The sequence below is a fragment of the Acromyrmex echinatior genome, chromosome 1, assembly GCF_024713525.1.
Source record: "Acromyrmex echinatior isolate Ae372 chromosome 1, ASM2471352v2, whole genome shotgun sequence".
NCBI lineage: Eukaryota > Metazoa > Arthropoda > Insecta > Hymenoptera > Formicidae > Acromyrmex > Acromyrmex echinatior.
In genome coordinates, this window is record NC_141852.1 from 20,205,315 (window position 1) to 20,219,560 (window position 14,246).

At 31.9% G+C, this 14,246-nt stretch overlaps 1 protein-coding gene across 5 annotated transcripts in view; it reads right to left on the bottom strand.

The window, feature by feature from the left end:
- Positions 1 to 524: 524 nt before the first annotated feature.
- cnc (NFE2 like bZIP transcription factor cap-n-collar) overlaps positions 525 to 14,246 on the bottom strand; it is a 124,461-nt gene continuing 110,739 nt past the window's right edge. For all 5 annotated transcript variants that reach the window (XM_087410018.1, XM_011070650.2, XM_011070651.2 and 2 more), the window contains 6 exons: positions 3,908 to 4,196; positions 3,486 to 3,634; positions 3,230 to 3,406; positions 3,029 to 3,127; positions 2,569 to 2,933; positions 525 to 2,407 (listed from right to left, as the gene is read on the bottom strand). In XM_087410018.1, coding sequence (XP_087266144.1) covers positions 2,240 to 2,407; positions 2,569 to 2,933; positions 3,029 to 3,127; positions 3,230 to 3,406; positions 3,486 to 3,634; positions 3,908 to 4,196 — 1,247 coding nt within the window. In that variant the 3' untranslated portion in view covers positions 525 to 2,239. The remainder of the gene's footprint in view (positions 2,408 to 2,568; positions 2,934 to 3,028; positions 3,128 to 3,229; positions 3,407 to 3,485; positions 3,635 to 3,907; positions 4,197 to 14,246) is intronic.

Consider the following 14,246-nt stretch of genomic DNA (forward strand, 5'->3'; position numbering starts at 1 on the left):
AATGCTATTCTTAATATATTGTAGCATTACAGCGCATCGCAGTAAATGTATATTCATACATACTTGTATTATTCACTATATTATTTGTAATACATTACAATGTTTTGTTTGTGGTCTATATGAATGGAGTAAAATTTAAGCATCAATAAAAAAACCTATATATAATTAAATACAAATGTATATATATATAATTATATACTCTATATATATGTATATATATATATATATATATATATATATATAAATAACATATCTATATAAAAAATAGAAGACTAAAAGATAGACTTAACAAGATATAAAAAAAAGAAAATAATCTTTGCATTGTTTTTTATTATAAAAAAGAAAATTATAGTAACATTATACAATATTCGATACCTCTACAGCACAAAGTTGCACAACATTACATGTAATACGTTACATATATGATACGTTATTATATTATATGAATTATATATATAATTTCTTTTACTTTTTTAAATTTTACTTTTTATAAAAAGGAAACAATGTAAAAATTAGCCTTCTAATTATTTTTCAATTTTTCTAATTATGTTTATATAAGAACAGAGATTATACAAAAAAAAAGAAAACACACACGTTTTATATAATTATATATATTTATATTTTATTATATAGACTTTTTTATCAGATCTGTTTAAGCTGCTTCCTATATGGAACACAAATGGTTTGGATTTGGAGATTAATTACTGCAAGTTTGCTACATCCCAATGTCTCAATCATTTGCCTTTTATCGCTTTACCCCTACTTTGTCCTCAATTAAATGCAATTACAATTTTGCATTATATATTCATGACGCTATCGCTTCTGGAACTGTAAACATTTCAAATTATATGTAGTCTCTAAGTTTATAACACAATAAAGTTTATTTAATAATACATACGCGTGTAATTAACATTTATTTTACTAGCATGGTCACACGCGTACGATGTACTCAATGTCAGCGTTTTCTTCGCGATATTTTGTGAGTGTGTCATAATTTTGACAATTAAATACAACCATTAACAATAATCACGCAATCACTCAACTAGATAGGTAATAAACGTAAAAATCACTGGATAGGTACATTTAACGCAATCTTGTGCTCTTTTATACCTCTGAAATATATATAATTCAATTTTATATATATATATATATATATATATATATATATGTGTGTGTGTGTATATAAAATTTAATTATATATATATTATATATATCATAATCATAGGTACAATTCCTAAAAACAACAATATCGAAACGCGATAAAATTTGCTTTGTGAATGTAAAAAAATGAGCTTTTTGAATGTATAATATATCACTGCACGTATTACACGTTTACGTATATTAAGAAATAACGAGCATATTTTACGCTTAAAACAGGAAGAATAGTAATTGGAATAAGAGGTTAATTTAGAGTTGCTAATTATGGTGACACAACAGTTCTCGTGTGTGATTCCACAATATGATAACCATCTTACTATGTTTTCTTACTATTTACGTATTAATAGTTATAGACATCGTGATTTGTTTAGGCAATCACAGAAAAACTCGCATACTATAACACATTTCATTATTTTTTTACAAGTAATATTAGTGTCGCTACAAGGCCAGTATAGACTCTTGAAACATAAGATCCTTTATTAATGTAACTTAAATAAAGTATAGGAAATTTATGAAACTTTCGATTTTATTTTATTATTAATTATTGGTCTTATTAAAAACAGTCACAACAGACAAGATACATTATATACAAACAAATACAACATTACCCGATATTATCCTTTCTGTAATGTAAAAATCTTTGATTATGAAAATGGAAAAAAAATGCACGAAGTTATGATTTTTGAAGATGAAAAAATGTATTAACACGGGTAGTCAAAGTAATTGAAAACTGTAGCATCACCCATGCACACAAAAACCACATTAGGATTATTAAATCCTATCTTTCTTCCTACTAAAATCTCTAAATATGTTAAAAAGTCATCTGTCAGAAACCGCGTAGAAGTCGCGATTTATAAGCAAGTATCCTCGAATTTTCGTTGTTTATTTGGACACAGTGCGAGGTATATCAAGTCTAAGATCATAAACTCTATTTTTTCGAATTATACGCATAATCTAATCATGCGTACAATATTCACTCCCCAGCACCATGTTTGCTTCCATTACGCTTTGGACGCGCTGCTTAAGAAAAACAGAAGTTTTTCAATAATCAATCACATTGACATACGATCCTTTTAGCAGTTCATTCCTTGTGCTCAGAATCAGGTTTGGTCTTCGGCTCCATCGAAGACTGTCGTGACTGATGCGGATTAGTCTGATTTCTGGGAACTAACAAAACGTTCCCATCTGCAGACTGTTGAAGACTGTATTCGTATGGATGATACTGATTACCATCCGGATCTCGTAAAGACTAAAATATAAATTATTAGATATTATAGCTCTTTTTTATCGCCTTTAACATTTTGAAGATGGCGAAAATTGACAAAATAATAGTTAAAAATAACGAAGTAAATTATCTATTATTTAAATTAGATTAATTGCAAAAGAAACAAGACTGTTAATAATACTGACCTGAAAAACATGACGGTAAAGTTGACTAAATTTATCTTTCACTCGCTGCCTCTCGATGAGCATAAACTCGCGCTCGCGAACGAGCCTTATCTTACGATCTCGCATCTCTTTCACTTCGTCAGCTAGATTCATGATTTGATCCAATTTGCGTTTGCGGCAATTCTGTGCGGCAACCTTGTTTTTTCCTCGTCTTCTAATATCACGTATTAAAGATAGTTGTGCTTCACTGAGGTCATATTTACTGAGACGTTCGTTAAATTCATCCATAGGAAGGTTGATGATATCACTAACTGCAATCGGTACATTCAATGCTCTTGCTCTCTTTTCATCTCTCGTTAGATGTTCCTCCCCTTCGCTTTTGCGGACTGAAATTTACGTTTTATATAGATAAGTATATTTAATATTGATAATCTCAGAAAAAAAATATCAGTCTAATCAAAAACATTGAAAAGATAGTTACTTTTTTTGTCACGAGAAATGGGACGTTGTAAAGATCCTGAGCTTTCAGCAGGTAAATGATAAGTGTGATTATGATGGACATGTTCTATTACAGATCGTCCTAAAAATAAAAATAAATCAGATTTTTTATTTACATGACATTATTTGTTCATAAAGTATATTCTAATATACTAAATAAGTCTATATATGAATTTTTTCTTACCGGATTGATGACGGCTGAAGTCCACGCTACAACTATATTTAATTTCTGGCTGAGGTCCGGTCGCACCCTCGATTGGTCCAGAATATGTGTTTCCCGGAGCACCTGCACCGACTGTATGCGTATCGTAATCATATTTCATTGGAGTGGTTGGATGTGCAGTAGCCCCTAAAGGTGAGCCTAGTTTGAAAGTTGTTCAACGATTAAAATTCTCTCATCTTTCACAGTGACTGCAATCATAAGGTTACTTAATACTAACAAGTGCTTTGTTCCTGGAAATATCGTTTAGCGAACATTTGATGTTTCTTCTGTGCGACTGGTGGTACCGTTCGTTCGGTTTGGCATCTTGGCGAGCCAGCATTTCTCGCGGACACTGAGTAGCTGCAGTCGTATGGCATGCGATATTTGCTACAATGCAATCAAAAGATCATTGATAAACATTGCGAAATATACTACACATTAAATCTTTCTCATTTATAAAAATTACGTAAAATCTTGAAAACGTTATTCCACTTGAAAAAAACAGATTATTGTGCTTCAATTGAATGTGATATTTATTCACACTGATATGAATTACATGTATTATTATACCAATTATTATTCATGATTAATCAAAAAAGAAATATATTTTCTTACTTCTAATCTTTCTTATAAATGACGCATTTATGATATTAATTATACCTCGCGTAATCCATAGTGTAATGGGAGTCGGCTTGAGTATGGCTGGAATTGGATCCAGTTTCCATCCATTCGCCGTCCGACAGAGAGGGTACGCGTTCGCTACCCATACTACTGACAGCACTATCGCTTGAAGCATCCATCCTTTCGTCGGCTACACCAGGTAAAGTCGTAACACCTGTAGCCGTCGAAGTTGTGCCACCAGTCGTCTGGACACTCGATAAAGCTGTTGCACCGGTGGGTCCGGATGCATTGTTGCTACCATTGTCCAACATACGCATGGTATACATGCCTGGAATAGAATAATACAAATATAATAAATTAAAAATTTTTATTCTATAATAATTCATTATTTTGTACACAATGAGCATAATTGAAATAATTGTTTATTGAAATAATTGAAATAATTGTTTATATCATGTTGTTTATTCCACATTAGTTATGATTGACATGATGCTTTCGAGGTGCAGTGCAAGAATATTTAAGTACTTTTACTTGATATAATCATTTCTTATCTTTGTAAATATAGCTTTGTGTTTACAATCCTAAAAGCATGCGTACCGAAGTAGGCCATCGTCTATATTTTGCGTGAAAATTCTTCGGAGGCGTAACGTTCACTCGCAAACATCGTGTTTACGCCAAGTTTAACGTAACTACAAAAAGCGTTTTGCAGATGAACGAATGCAATTTCTGATACATCGGTATTCGGGCCTTTCGATAGCAAACACTTCTTCGCAAACATGACATTTGCTACAACCGGTTTTTACACGGACAACTAATATTTACAGCATATGCAAGTTTTACGACTACCAGTACAACATCTGTGGAATATTCTTCGTTAATGTAAAAAGAAGAAAAAAATGTAAAATTTATTACTTATATCATTTTAATGTGACTCATGCGTTTTATAATGTATATGTATAACAGAATTTTTATTTACTTTATGTCAATTTAATTACTTTTATATATAAAAATACAAATTTATTATTTTATATATATATATATATATATGTGTGTGTGTATGTGTGTATATATATATATATATATATATATATATATATATAAATTTATTATTAGAATACATATATTCTTTAAAAAATTTTACATAGCATATGAGAGGGTTTGATTGATTTGACTCAAAAAATATTGGATATATCATTCGTCAAACATGCAAACATGCTATTAACATCAATTGGATTTAAAATCCATAGCGATTGTGTGAGATAAAATTGACAAGAAAAAGACGTGTGTAAATATATAGAAAAGATACATTGGCATATAAATCCTGTTATCAGCAGATTATCATTGTTGCAAACAATGTTGTTCCAGTTATAAGAAATAAAATTACTGCAAGCTCTTCACTGACCTATGAACGATTATTTTGAAATAGATGATTTATTTTTGTTTCATTATATAAATAGATAAAATCCTATTCATTTTTGCAAATAAATATCGATAGATATATATATATATATATATATATATATATATATAAAATAAAATTCAACAGTTTTGTTCATAATTATTTTTGTCAGTTATTTTCGCAAATTGTCAATAAAATCAATTAAAAATAGGTCATCTTTCGATGAGTAGAGACTTTTAATTTTTGAATCTTTTAAATATTAAATATTTTAAATATTTTAAATATTTTAAATATCTTCATTTGTGTCCAATTGTATTATTAAATTACCACCGTATATATAAAAATTGTTTTTACTTAAAATTAACATAAAACTGATAATTATGAATAATTACTCTAAACTTTATCTTATTTTCTTCGTAAACAAGTTAAACTTTTTTAAATTCACAATCAGTTAATTTTTTTTTCGATATTATCTGCATGACTATAATCACAACGCACGCACACAATTATGAATTAATTAAGTATTTTCAAAATAATCATCATTTAGCATTAAAGAAAAACTTTTTTATATCATATAAAATTGCATTTAATCGCTATTTATTTATAATAATAACATGATTTTTATACGGCTTGCATAACAAAAGACGAGATCATCCGAGAAATTCTTCATTTTCATAATACACGTGCGCGTCTTAAAATGACAAAGAATACGCGTCTAGATACAATGCAGCTGATACGACGTTCTAGGAAGCAGTCAGCGTAACCAAGTATCACCGAACTGTACGTGATTAGTTCCAGGTTTAAATCTTTATTATCAACTAGTTACGAAAAAGAAAATACGCCACATACTCTTTAACTTGCTCTTCTGCATATTGCGCGGTTAATATTTATTCTCTATTTAGTCCATAAAAATATTTATGTAAACAAATAAAAATATATAGATGCTCGCAAAAAAAAAATTTCACGATATCTTAATCACAAGATGTATTATGATAAAACATAATTTATTTTTGGATTATGATAATATAATTTAAGATAAATATATAGTTCTAATCAATCCAGTAAAATTTTCTAGCATAAATTTGTAGCAAAATGCTATCTGCTATTAATTACTAAATATTATATATGTTATATATTGATTACTAAATATTATATAATGAGATAAATTGTTCTTATCATGCTTTCAAACGATAGATATTAGAGAGATATTACTCTCATTTCCGTCTTTTGTAAATAAAATGATAAGAGCGAGCTTCCTAGAATTACGTTCGTAATATTGTAGATTTTATCGAACTTTATAATTTCCTTCTTTCTTCTATTTTGCTTTTTTCAATTTAATTTGGCACATTCAGATTCGTTATAAATGATATTAGTTATTAGTATTGCGTGTACATTTGCATATTTTATATAAATTAATATTTATTAGTAGTTTACATTCTTTATAGTATTATAGTGTTTAAATATTTTACATTGTTTGAGAATTTATTGAAAGATGCTCTTTAAAGAAGATAATTCTATCCATAAAAATCTTATATTTTATTTTATTATTTATACATTTTTCATAAATTCGTTATACTACTTCTAAAATTATAAAAAATATCTCATATTATTCTTAATCAATTTGTAAGCAAACGTGTATATATATATCAGGTACCAAATTATCATGACTCAGCATGACACAGACAATATGTTATCACGTCGTCAAGCGTTACTTCTCAAGGATCAGCCATGCATTTAATTCGATGCCATATTACGTAACACTTGTTTTTATTCATCTAAGCTCATTAGACGCTCATTTAACAGACCCTCATTCTAATTTTATTATTCTCAAGATGATTTTATTAGCGGTGCGTGTAAGTCATTCGAGTTGTCGTATAGGTCGGCGTATCGCACCGATGACGCAGATCGTATGATCGGGTAATGTAAATACATATGTATATCATGTGCTATCTTTTTTATAAAGCACGGATTGAAAGACCCTATCCATATTTTTCTGATTTCCTGGTCGTGGAAGTCAGGGTCGATAAACATGCAACGCGATCGCGGCATGAAAATTCGAGTGACGTTGCAATTTTCGTTTTATTTCTACTGGCCGGATATTGAGTGAACGTTTACGCCGCGGGACAGATAAGCGGTAGGAAAATACGTGAAATGCTTTTCGAAAATCGCATTGTCGACGATATCGTTTCTTTTTTTTTTTTTTTTTTTTTTTCAAGTCCCCTTATCGGAAATATTATACTAACATCGCAAGAAAAATGTTCCGTCCAAATCAACAGAAGTGTTCAACAAGAATATTGTTCATCATGTTTTAGTTGCTTTAATTAATATTTTTCTCAACAGATATTTGATATTTTAATATCATTCTGACAATTGTGAAAGATTTAAAGACGTAATATTTAAAAAAATAACTCCAGTGCGCTTGAGTTTTCGAATGAAATGAAATAACAGGAAGAAATGCATAAGAATTAAATGCTAAATGCACTATGAAATTACCTACTTGGAATATATACGATAACTCCCATCGTCGCCATTCAAGCTCATCGAAGAGCTTGATAGTTTCGCGAAGAGTCTCGACTTAATCCTCTTCGGTCTTACAGCGTTGAAATAATTGCGTTGCTTCTATTCGTTTTAACATTGGTGGAGCATTCATGAAAAAGAGCAAAAGTCGCAAACACAAACTGCTTCTCGCAAAGTCTATAAATTCGAGATCTTCGTGACTTGACGAAGTCCGCCGTGAAGACACATGGACGAGATCGAGTTCTGCTCTTAGAGTCTGCGGCAAAGTGTTTAGCACCTCCACTACGTTAGATGTTCCTTTCTCTCTTTCACAATAGTTACCGAGGGTCCCTCGGCTTTACCTCTCGCGCTAGCGCATATTAATTACGGCCAGCTAATGGAAGCTAACATGCTGGCCGCGTCTCGGCTAACAAAATCAACACTCCTAAGATCCTCTCGCAGCGTAACGTGACCGCACACTTTTTCACAAGTTTCAGGAACTACCGTCGTACACGCGATTTATGGGATAAAGTGGCCGAGGAAGATGGAAGATATTCTTCTATCTCGTAGAAAAAAAACATCCAACAGTACCGTTATGTACGTAAATATTTTCTTTAAATGGTGAAAAAAAAAAACTACGCATTTATCACATCAGATACATGTAATCGAATGGCGTTGCGACAATACGAGCGCCGAATCTGCGACTGATAATACCACTATCGAAATGTTACGTTTTCGCGATAACATATCCGAACTCCCGCGAACTGCGTTTCAGATCGCAGAAAGCATCTGTTGATAGAACGCTATCGGTCTCGATATTTTCACAAACGATTGCAAACGAATGGTAAATCCGAAGAACAGCGAATACAAGCCGGTGATCGATCGTGATAAATAGCCAACACTCCGTGTCCACTTCACCAAGTTCCTCTGTTCCTCGCGCGTTCTCCGCACCGGATGTCTTATTACATTCGTGATTGACGTACGTGCGTATGTCACGTAACACGGCGTGGAAAATGCACGCGGCAAGCACGACCGTTGTTCATACGAGGAGTTGTTAAGTTATTCGTCGTGCAGATAAGAACCGGAGTCACCGCGGCAACTTGTTCAATGTGGCGATTGGTTCTGGAGAAACGGACACGCGCGCGACGACGACGACGACGACGACGACGACGACGACAACGACGACGACGACGACGACGACGTCGCACGACGACGACGACGATGACGACGATAACGACGTTCTCAGCTTGGTATCCACGCTGGTCGCGTAAACATAACTAGGTACTCGCGACGCGGATCCGCGAGTCTGACCCTGCACGGGGCGTAACCACTCGTTCGGAGAGGCTGGCGACTAACGTCACTTTTCACTGCGGCATTGGACGGCGCCCGGCCACGCGGTGGGAGCACCGTTGCTGACTGCGCATTATAATTATAGTATACGTATAGTATAATTTCGCCGCGCCAAGTACTACGGGTCGCGACTGTTTCATGAATCATTAGCACGTTCGACATCGTAACTGTTATTAGGCGCGCTTAGTGCGACGAAAGATGGATTCAGCGATCATCGATCCGCACGCAGTAATCCCTGATCATTTCTTCAGAATCTACACGCAAAAAAATGATGAGTGAAATATTTAGTTAAATACAGAATCTGAAGATAATTTTCTTGAACTATGGAAATAATTTTGTAGGAAAGCATAATAAACGATGCTACAAAAAGTTTTGACTTAGCAATTTAGCAATTTGAATTTAGCAATTTTCTCTAAATTTCTTGGAGTGAAATCTCACTCCAAAAGAGTTGTAATACTGTCACTATTGAAAAAGAGTGAAAAATTTGCACTCTTGAATAAGAGTGGTAAATTTTCACTTCTTTTTAGAGTGACATTTCACACTTTTGGAGTAAAATACATTTTAAAAAAGGAATGAGATTTCTTTCCTTTGCCTTTGAAATGAATTTCACTCCAAAAAAATAGTGAAAATCTTTCACTGTTACTCAAGTGTGCAAATTTTTCACTCTTAATAATGACAATTATTTTAACTCTTTTGAAGTTAAATTTCACTCCAAGAAATATCTAAAGAGTCTAATTATAATTTTGATAGTCTAACAAAATTATTTTTAGATCTGTATCTATGTTAAATTTTTAGATACACCAGCAAAACTATTTTTTTTATATATACAATATACATATCTGATATCATTCTGTATATTTATTGAACTGCTATTCAGAAAATAAAGTTTTCCAGAAAATAAATTTGAATGTTTTTGATTCCGTGTTTTTCTTCCTGCCGTGTATTTATTTCGCTTTGCCCTCTCGTAATGCCGACATAATATGATTATTTATGAATGATGTTTTTGTTTAAATCTACATGGAAAGAAGATTTTGTTGAAATATTTAAAAATTTAGCTACAGATCCGAAAATAATTTCGGTGGACTATTAAAATAAGAATGTAGAACGCATAAATATAACGAGCAATGCTGCAAAAAATTTTAATATTTTTATAATCAGCTTGAGCGTCCTACATCATTATTTTGATGGTCTAACAATATCATTTTTAGATCTATATCTAACTAAATTTTTAAATACTTAGCAAAACCGTTCTTTCTGTGTATGATGCTCTTTTTATCTTTGCTATACAAAGTCTCAAATTTCGAAAATGATCCCGTAAGGTTACGTGACATAATTTTTATGCATACGAAGGGTATCGTATTTCTTAAATGAAACGCGATAATCAATCAATAACAGTATTTACTCGATAAAAGAAAGAATAATATCAATATATCTTTAAAAATTCAGAAAATCAATGCCATAATCAGTGATATGATCGAGTGCTTCTTTCTTTTATCAACAAATTGGCAAGTCTGAAAATGGCCACTCCTGATGATCGAATAAAACATGCATGTGTACATCCGCATGATATGCAGCGCAACGCGATATGGGTTCGCTATAATTACGGCGCGATAATTGTCGATTCATCGCTATCTCAAAATGTGCACTGTCATCCTGTGAATTTGTAAATTTCAGAATTATTTAAATTTAATCATAAGATTTATTTTTATTTCATTATTATTATTTCTTTAAATTTATATACTTTGATCTCTGATGAATGAATGTATCACGAATATTTTTAAATATTCTCATTATTATAGAAAGAAAGGAAGATTATTTGTATGAAAATGTGAATTAGCCAGTACAATGCTCATATATTATATTGCTATTATTAGATCATTCTACGGAAATAAATGTCAATAAATTAACATTATTATATAGTATTATTGTGCACACAATGATTACGGTGGTCTCTCTGCGAGGTTGTAAATCTCGTAAGCTAGGAAGCGACATTACAATGACATGAGGCAATACCATTTCGCAAAGTTTTACATACAAAGTCCCTGGCGTGACACAGAGCGCGCATATTAATATTTTCTCGGAAAGAAGGGACCGCATTCATTTCGACATACTTGTCAATTCGATTATACGACTGCACAATAACCGACAGCAAAAGAATGCGGCGTGTCTTGGAGTATAGGTGTCGATACTTATCGGCGCTTTATTTAGTATTAACGTATGTAACGCGCGAATGTAACGTGAGAGAGTTCGGTACGATAATCGCGCGATGTAAGAGCCGACGAGGGAACGTAACTGCATAAGTATGCAGGCGGCGGTCATTTGTACTTTCACCGTCCGTCGTGGGTGTAAATCGTGATGTTGTTTCGCGTGCATGCGTGTAATTATATCTCGCCGTGGTGCGCGACGAATGGGTGGAGCGCGTAAAACCTTCGCCGCGTTAATAATCCTTATAGGCTGAGAGACAGTCGGTACGTAAAGCGAAATTAAGATGTTAATTGGAACGATCTTTTGATGATTATCTGTTCATAAATGTGTGATTCCCGTAATAGCCTGATATACCATATATGTGAGTAACGCGCGAGTGCGTTTCATTTCAAAAGAGGTGTGAGTGCGCACTTGCGATACTTGCACGCCATTCCCGTAAATATTATTAAGTTAATGTCAAGCGAGAATTAATTGATTTACTTCTAAAAATGGAAACAGCAAGAGAGAATTATTTAAACAGCAGATAATTTCAATTAACACTTGCGTGATTAAATCAAATAAGTACATAAAGAGAAGGGTTTTGATACAGCATTTAATTTAGTTAGAAAATACAGAAAAGATAAAAATAATTTTGTTCGATCATCAAAATAATTATATTGGATGAAGCATGACGAGCAATGATCCAAAAAATTTTGATAATACATAATTATTTTGTTGATTCAATAAAATTATTTTCAGATCTGTTTCTAATATATTAAGATACTGTTTCTAAATATTTAGATATATTAAGATACTGTTTCTAAATATTTAGATACTTCAACAAACCGTGTCTGTAAGGCTAGATTTTTCCACTTGTCGGTAAACTTCAGCTCGTTGTCTTACTCTTTTACTCTCTTATGCTCTTACTCTTTTACTTTTTTGTTTATCCAATAGGTAAATTATCACATAATTTATCCGTAGTTGGAAAATCCCTAAAACTTTTAAACTGAATCTCACTCTTAAAGATTGAAAATTGAACCATTCTATTTGAAGACTGGCTTAATTTTCACTTTTTTTAAATGAAATTCATTCTAATAAATTTAGAGAGTGTTCTTTCTGTATAAGGAACCAAATACAGTCAATTAGTCGAAGCTAAATCTCAGCCTAATAATACAATATTTATATGTAAATTTAAAACATCTTTCAATTACATAACTGCACCGATTACTGATGGAAGCGCAATCATAAACTGAAGTATTAAAATAATAATTACTATTATAGTTTACTATTATAGTTTAAAATAATAATGCCACTAATTTTAAGGCGATTGTCAATTTAATAACAAATGCAGCAAATAAGTAGATCTTAAAACACTGCAAAGAACTTGTGATTCATTCTATTTATACGTGGAAACTAAAGCTATACAATTTACAACATGATGTAAATATAAATCTATTAATATCTTCAGCAAGTTTTCAAAACTGAACTTATACGCAATACAATAAATTATTCTACAATCAATATTTTCAAGTAATGATCGAAATAGCAGCGTATTTCATTTCTTTGCATCTCAAAATTAATATTTCTTACAAATTCACTGTTTATAATAATATTTATTTTATTTAATATATCTAATATTTAACCTATTACAAAAAATATATCATTTTATCAGAGACTAAAAGCTGTTCGCTAGTTAAGAGAAGCATATCTTTTTATTCCAGAGCAATTTGCAAAAATTGCCGTCCTTGTCCCGTGCAAACTATGATATAAAAATACTCTGAAGAACTCATGTTTCGCGTGGTAGAGCGGAAAATTTATCTAGATCTCTTTAGCTAAACGAATTCATGCGGAACATTTCGGGTCTGAAGAAATCCTGGAGGTTTCCTGTTTTTTCCCCCTTTTCTTTAATAACAATGCATACGATGATTTCTGAAGCGCGCATTTCGAGCATCTAAGGCAATATTTTTCAGAAATTAATTGGAGAACTAGTAGAGAAGCCTTTCAAGTCACCGAGGTCGCGTGACTAAGCGTTTCAAATATGGATGCGATATCTGTTCGCCAACCTCATCGAGTGATAATAAAGAACATGCGGTCGTGCACGAAACTATTTATAACTGTGTGGTTTCCGAGTTGAGCCGGAGTGCCGACGCAGTGTTTTTATCCAGAATTATGTTTTGGGATAAAAACATATTTCTTGTATCTCCGGACAATCGAGAAATGGAATGAAAGAAACATAATATTGGGTCATCTAAAAAGTATCCGCGGTTTTTTGTCACTAGATGTGTTGACCATCAACACCATCTAATGACAAAAAACCGCGGATACTTTTTAGATGACGCAATATCTAGATGACCATCTCGCAGTTACCATTTCAATTTGAATACATGCATTATTTTATAAAAAAAAAATGCAAGCCAATGTAAGCCGACATAGGATAGTAGGGTATAAAACGTATAGATATGTATATATTAATATTAACAATATATTAACAATAATAAGTAACAATGTTTCGACTACAGTTTGGGTCATCTTCAGTATAAAATCGTAAGATTGACAAAATTAAGTATTCAGCATTATATAATTACAATTTGCTACAATAAGAGTGTAATCGAGGCGTATTGTAGAACCGGAGATAAGTATGTCACAAGTTTAAAATCTAAAATAATAATCCAGAGATAAGATCATCAACTGTCTATTGTATTTGGCAATATTACATAATTCAATATTCAGATATGAAAATCAAAATATCAACCGATAAAATATCTCAGCTTGGATAACAAGTTGTTTAAAAATTTACATTATAATAAAAGATCGAATTATCAAATCAAAGCGTACGTATATGTATGATAAAGCATTCATTGCGAAATATTATTTACTAATAAAAGAATGCCAAGACAAAAGTGAACATATATTTATAATTACACGCAAAAAAATATATACTGTATATAC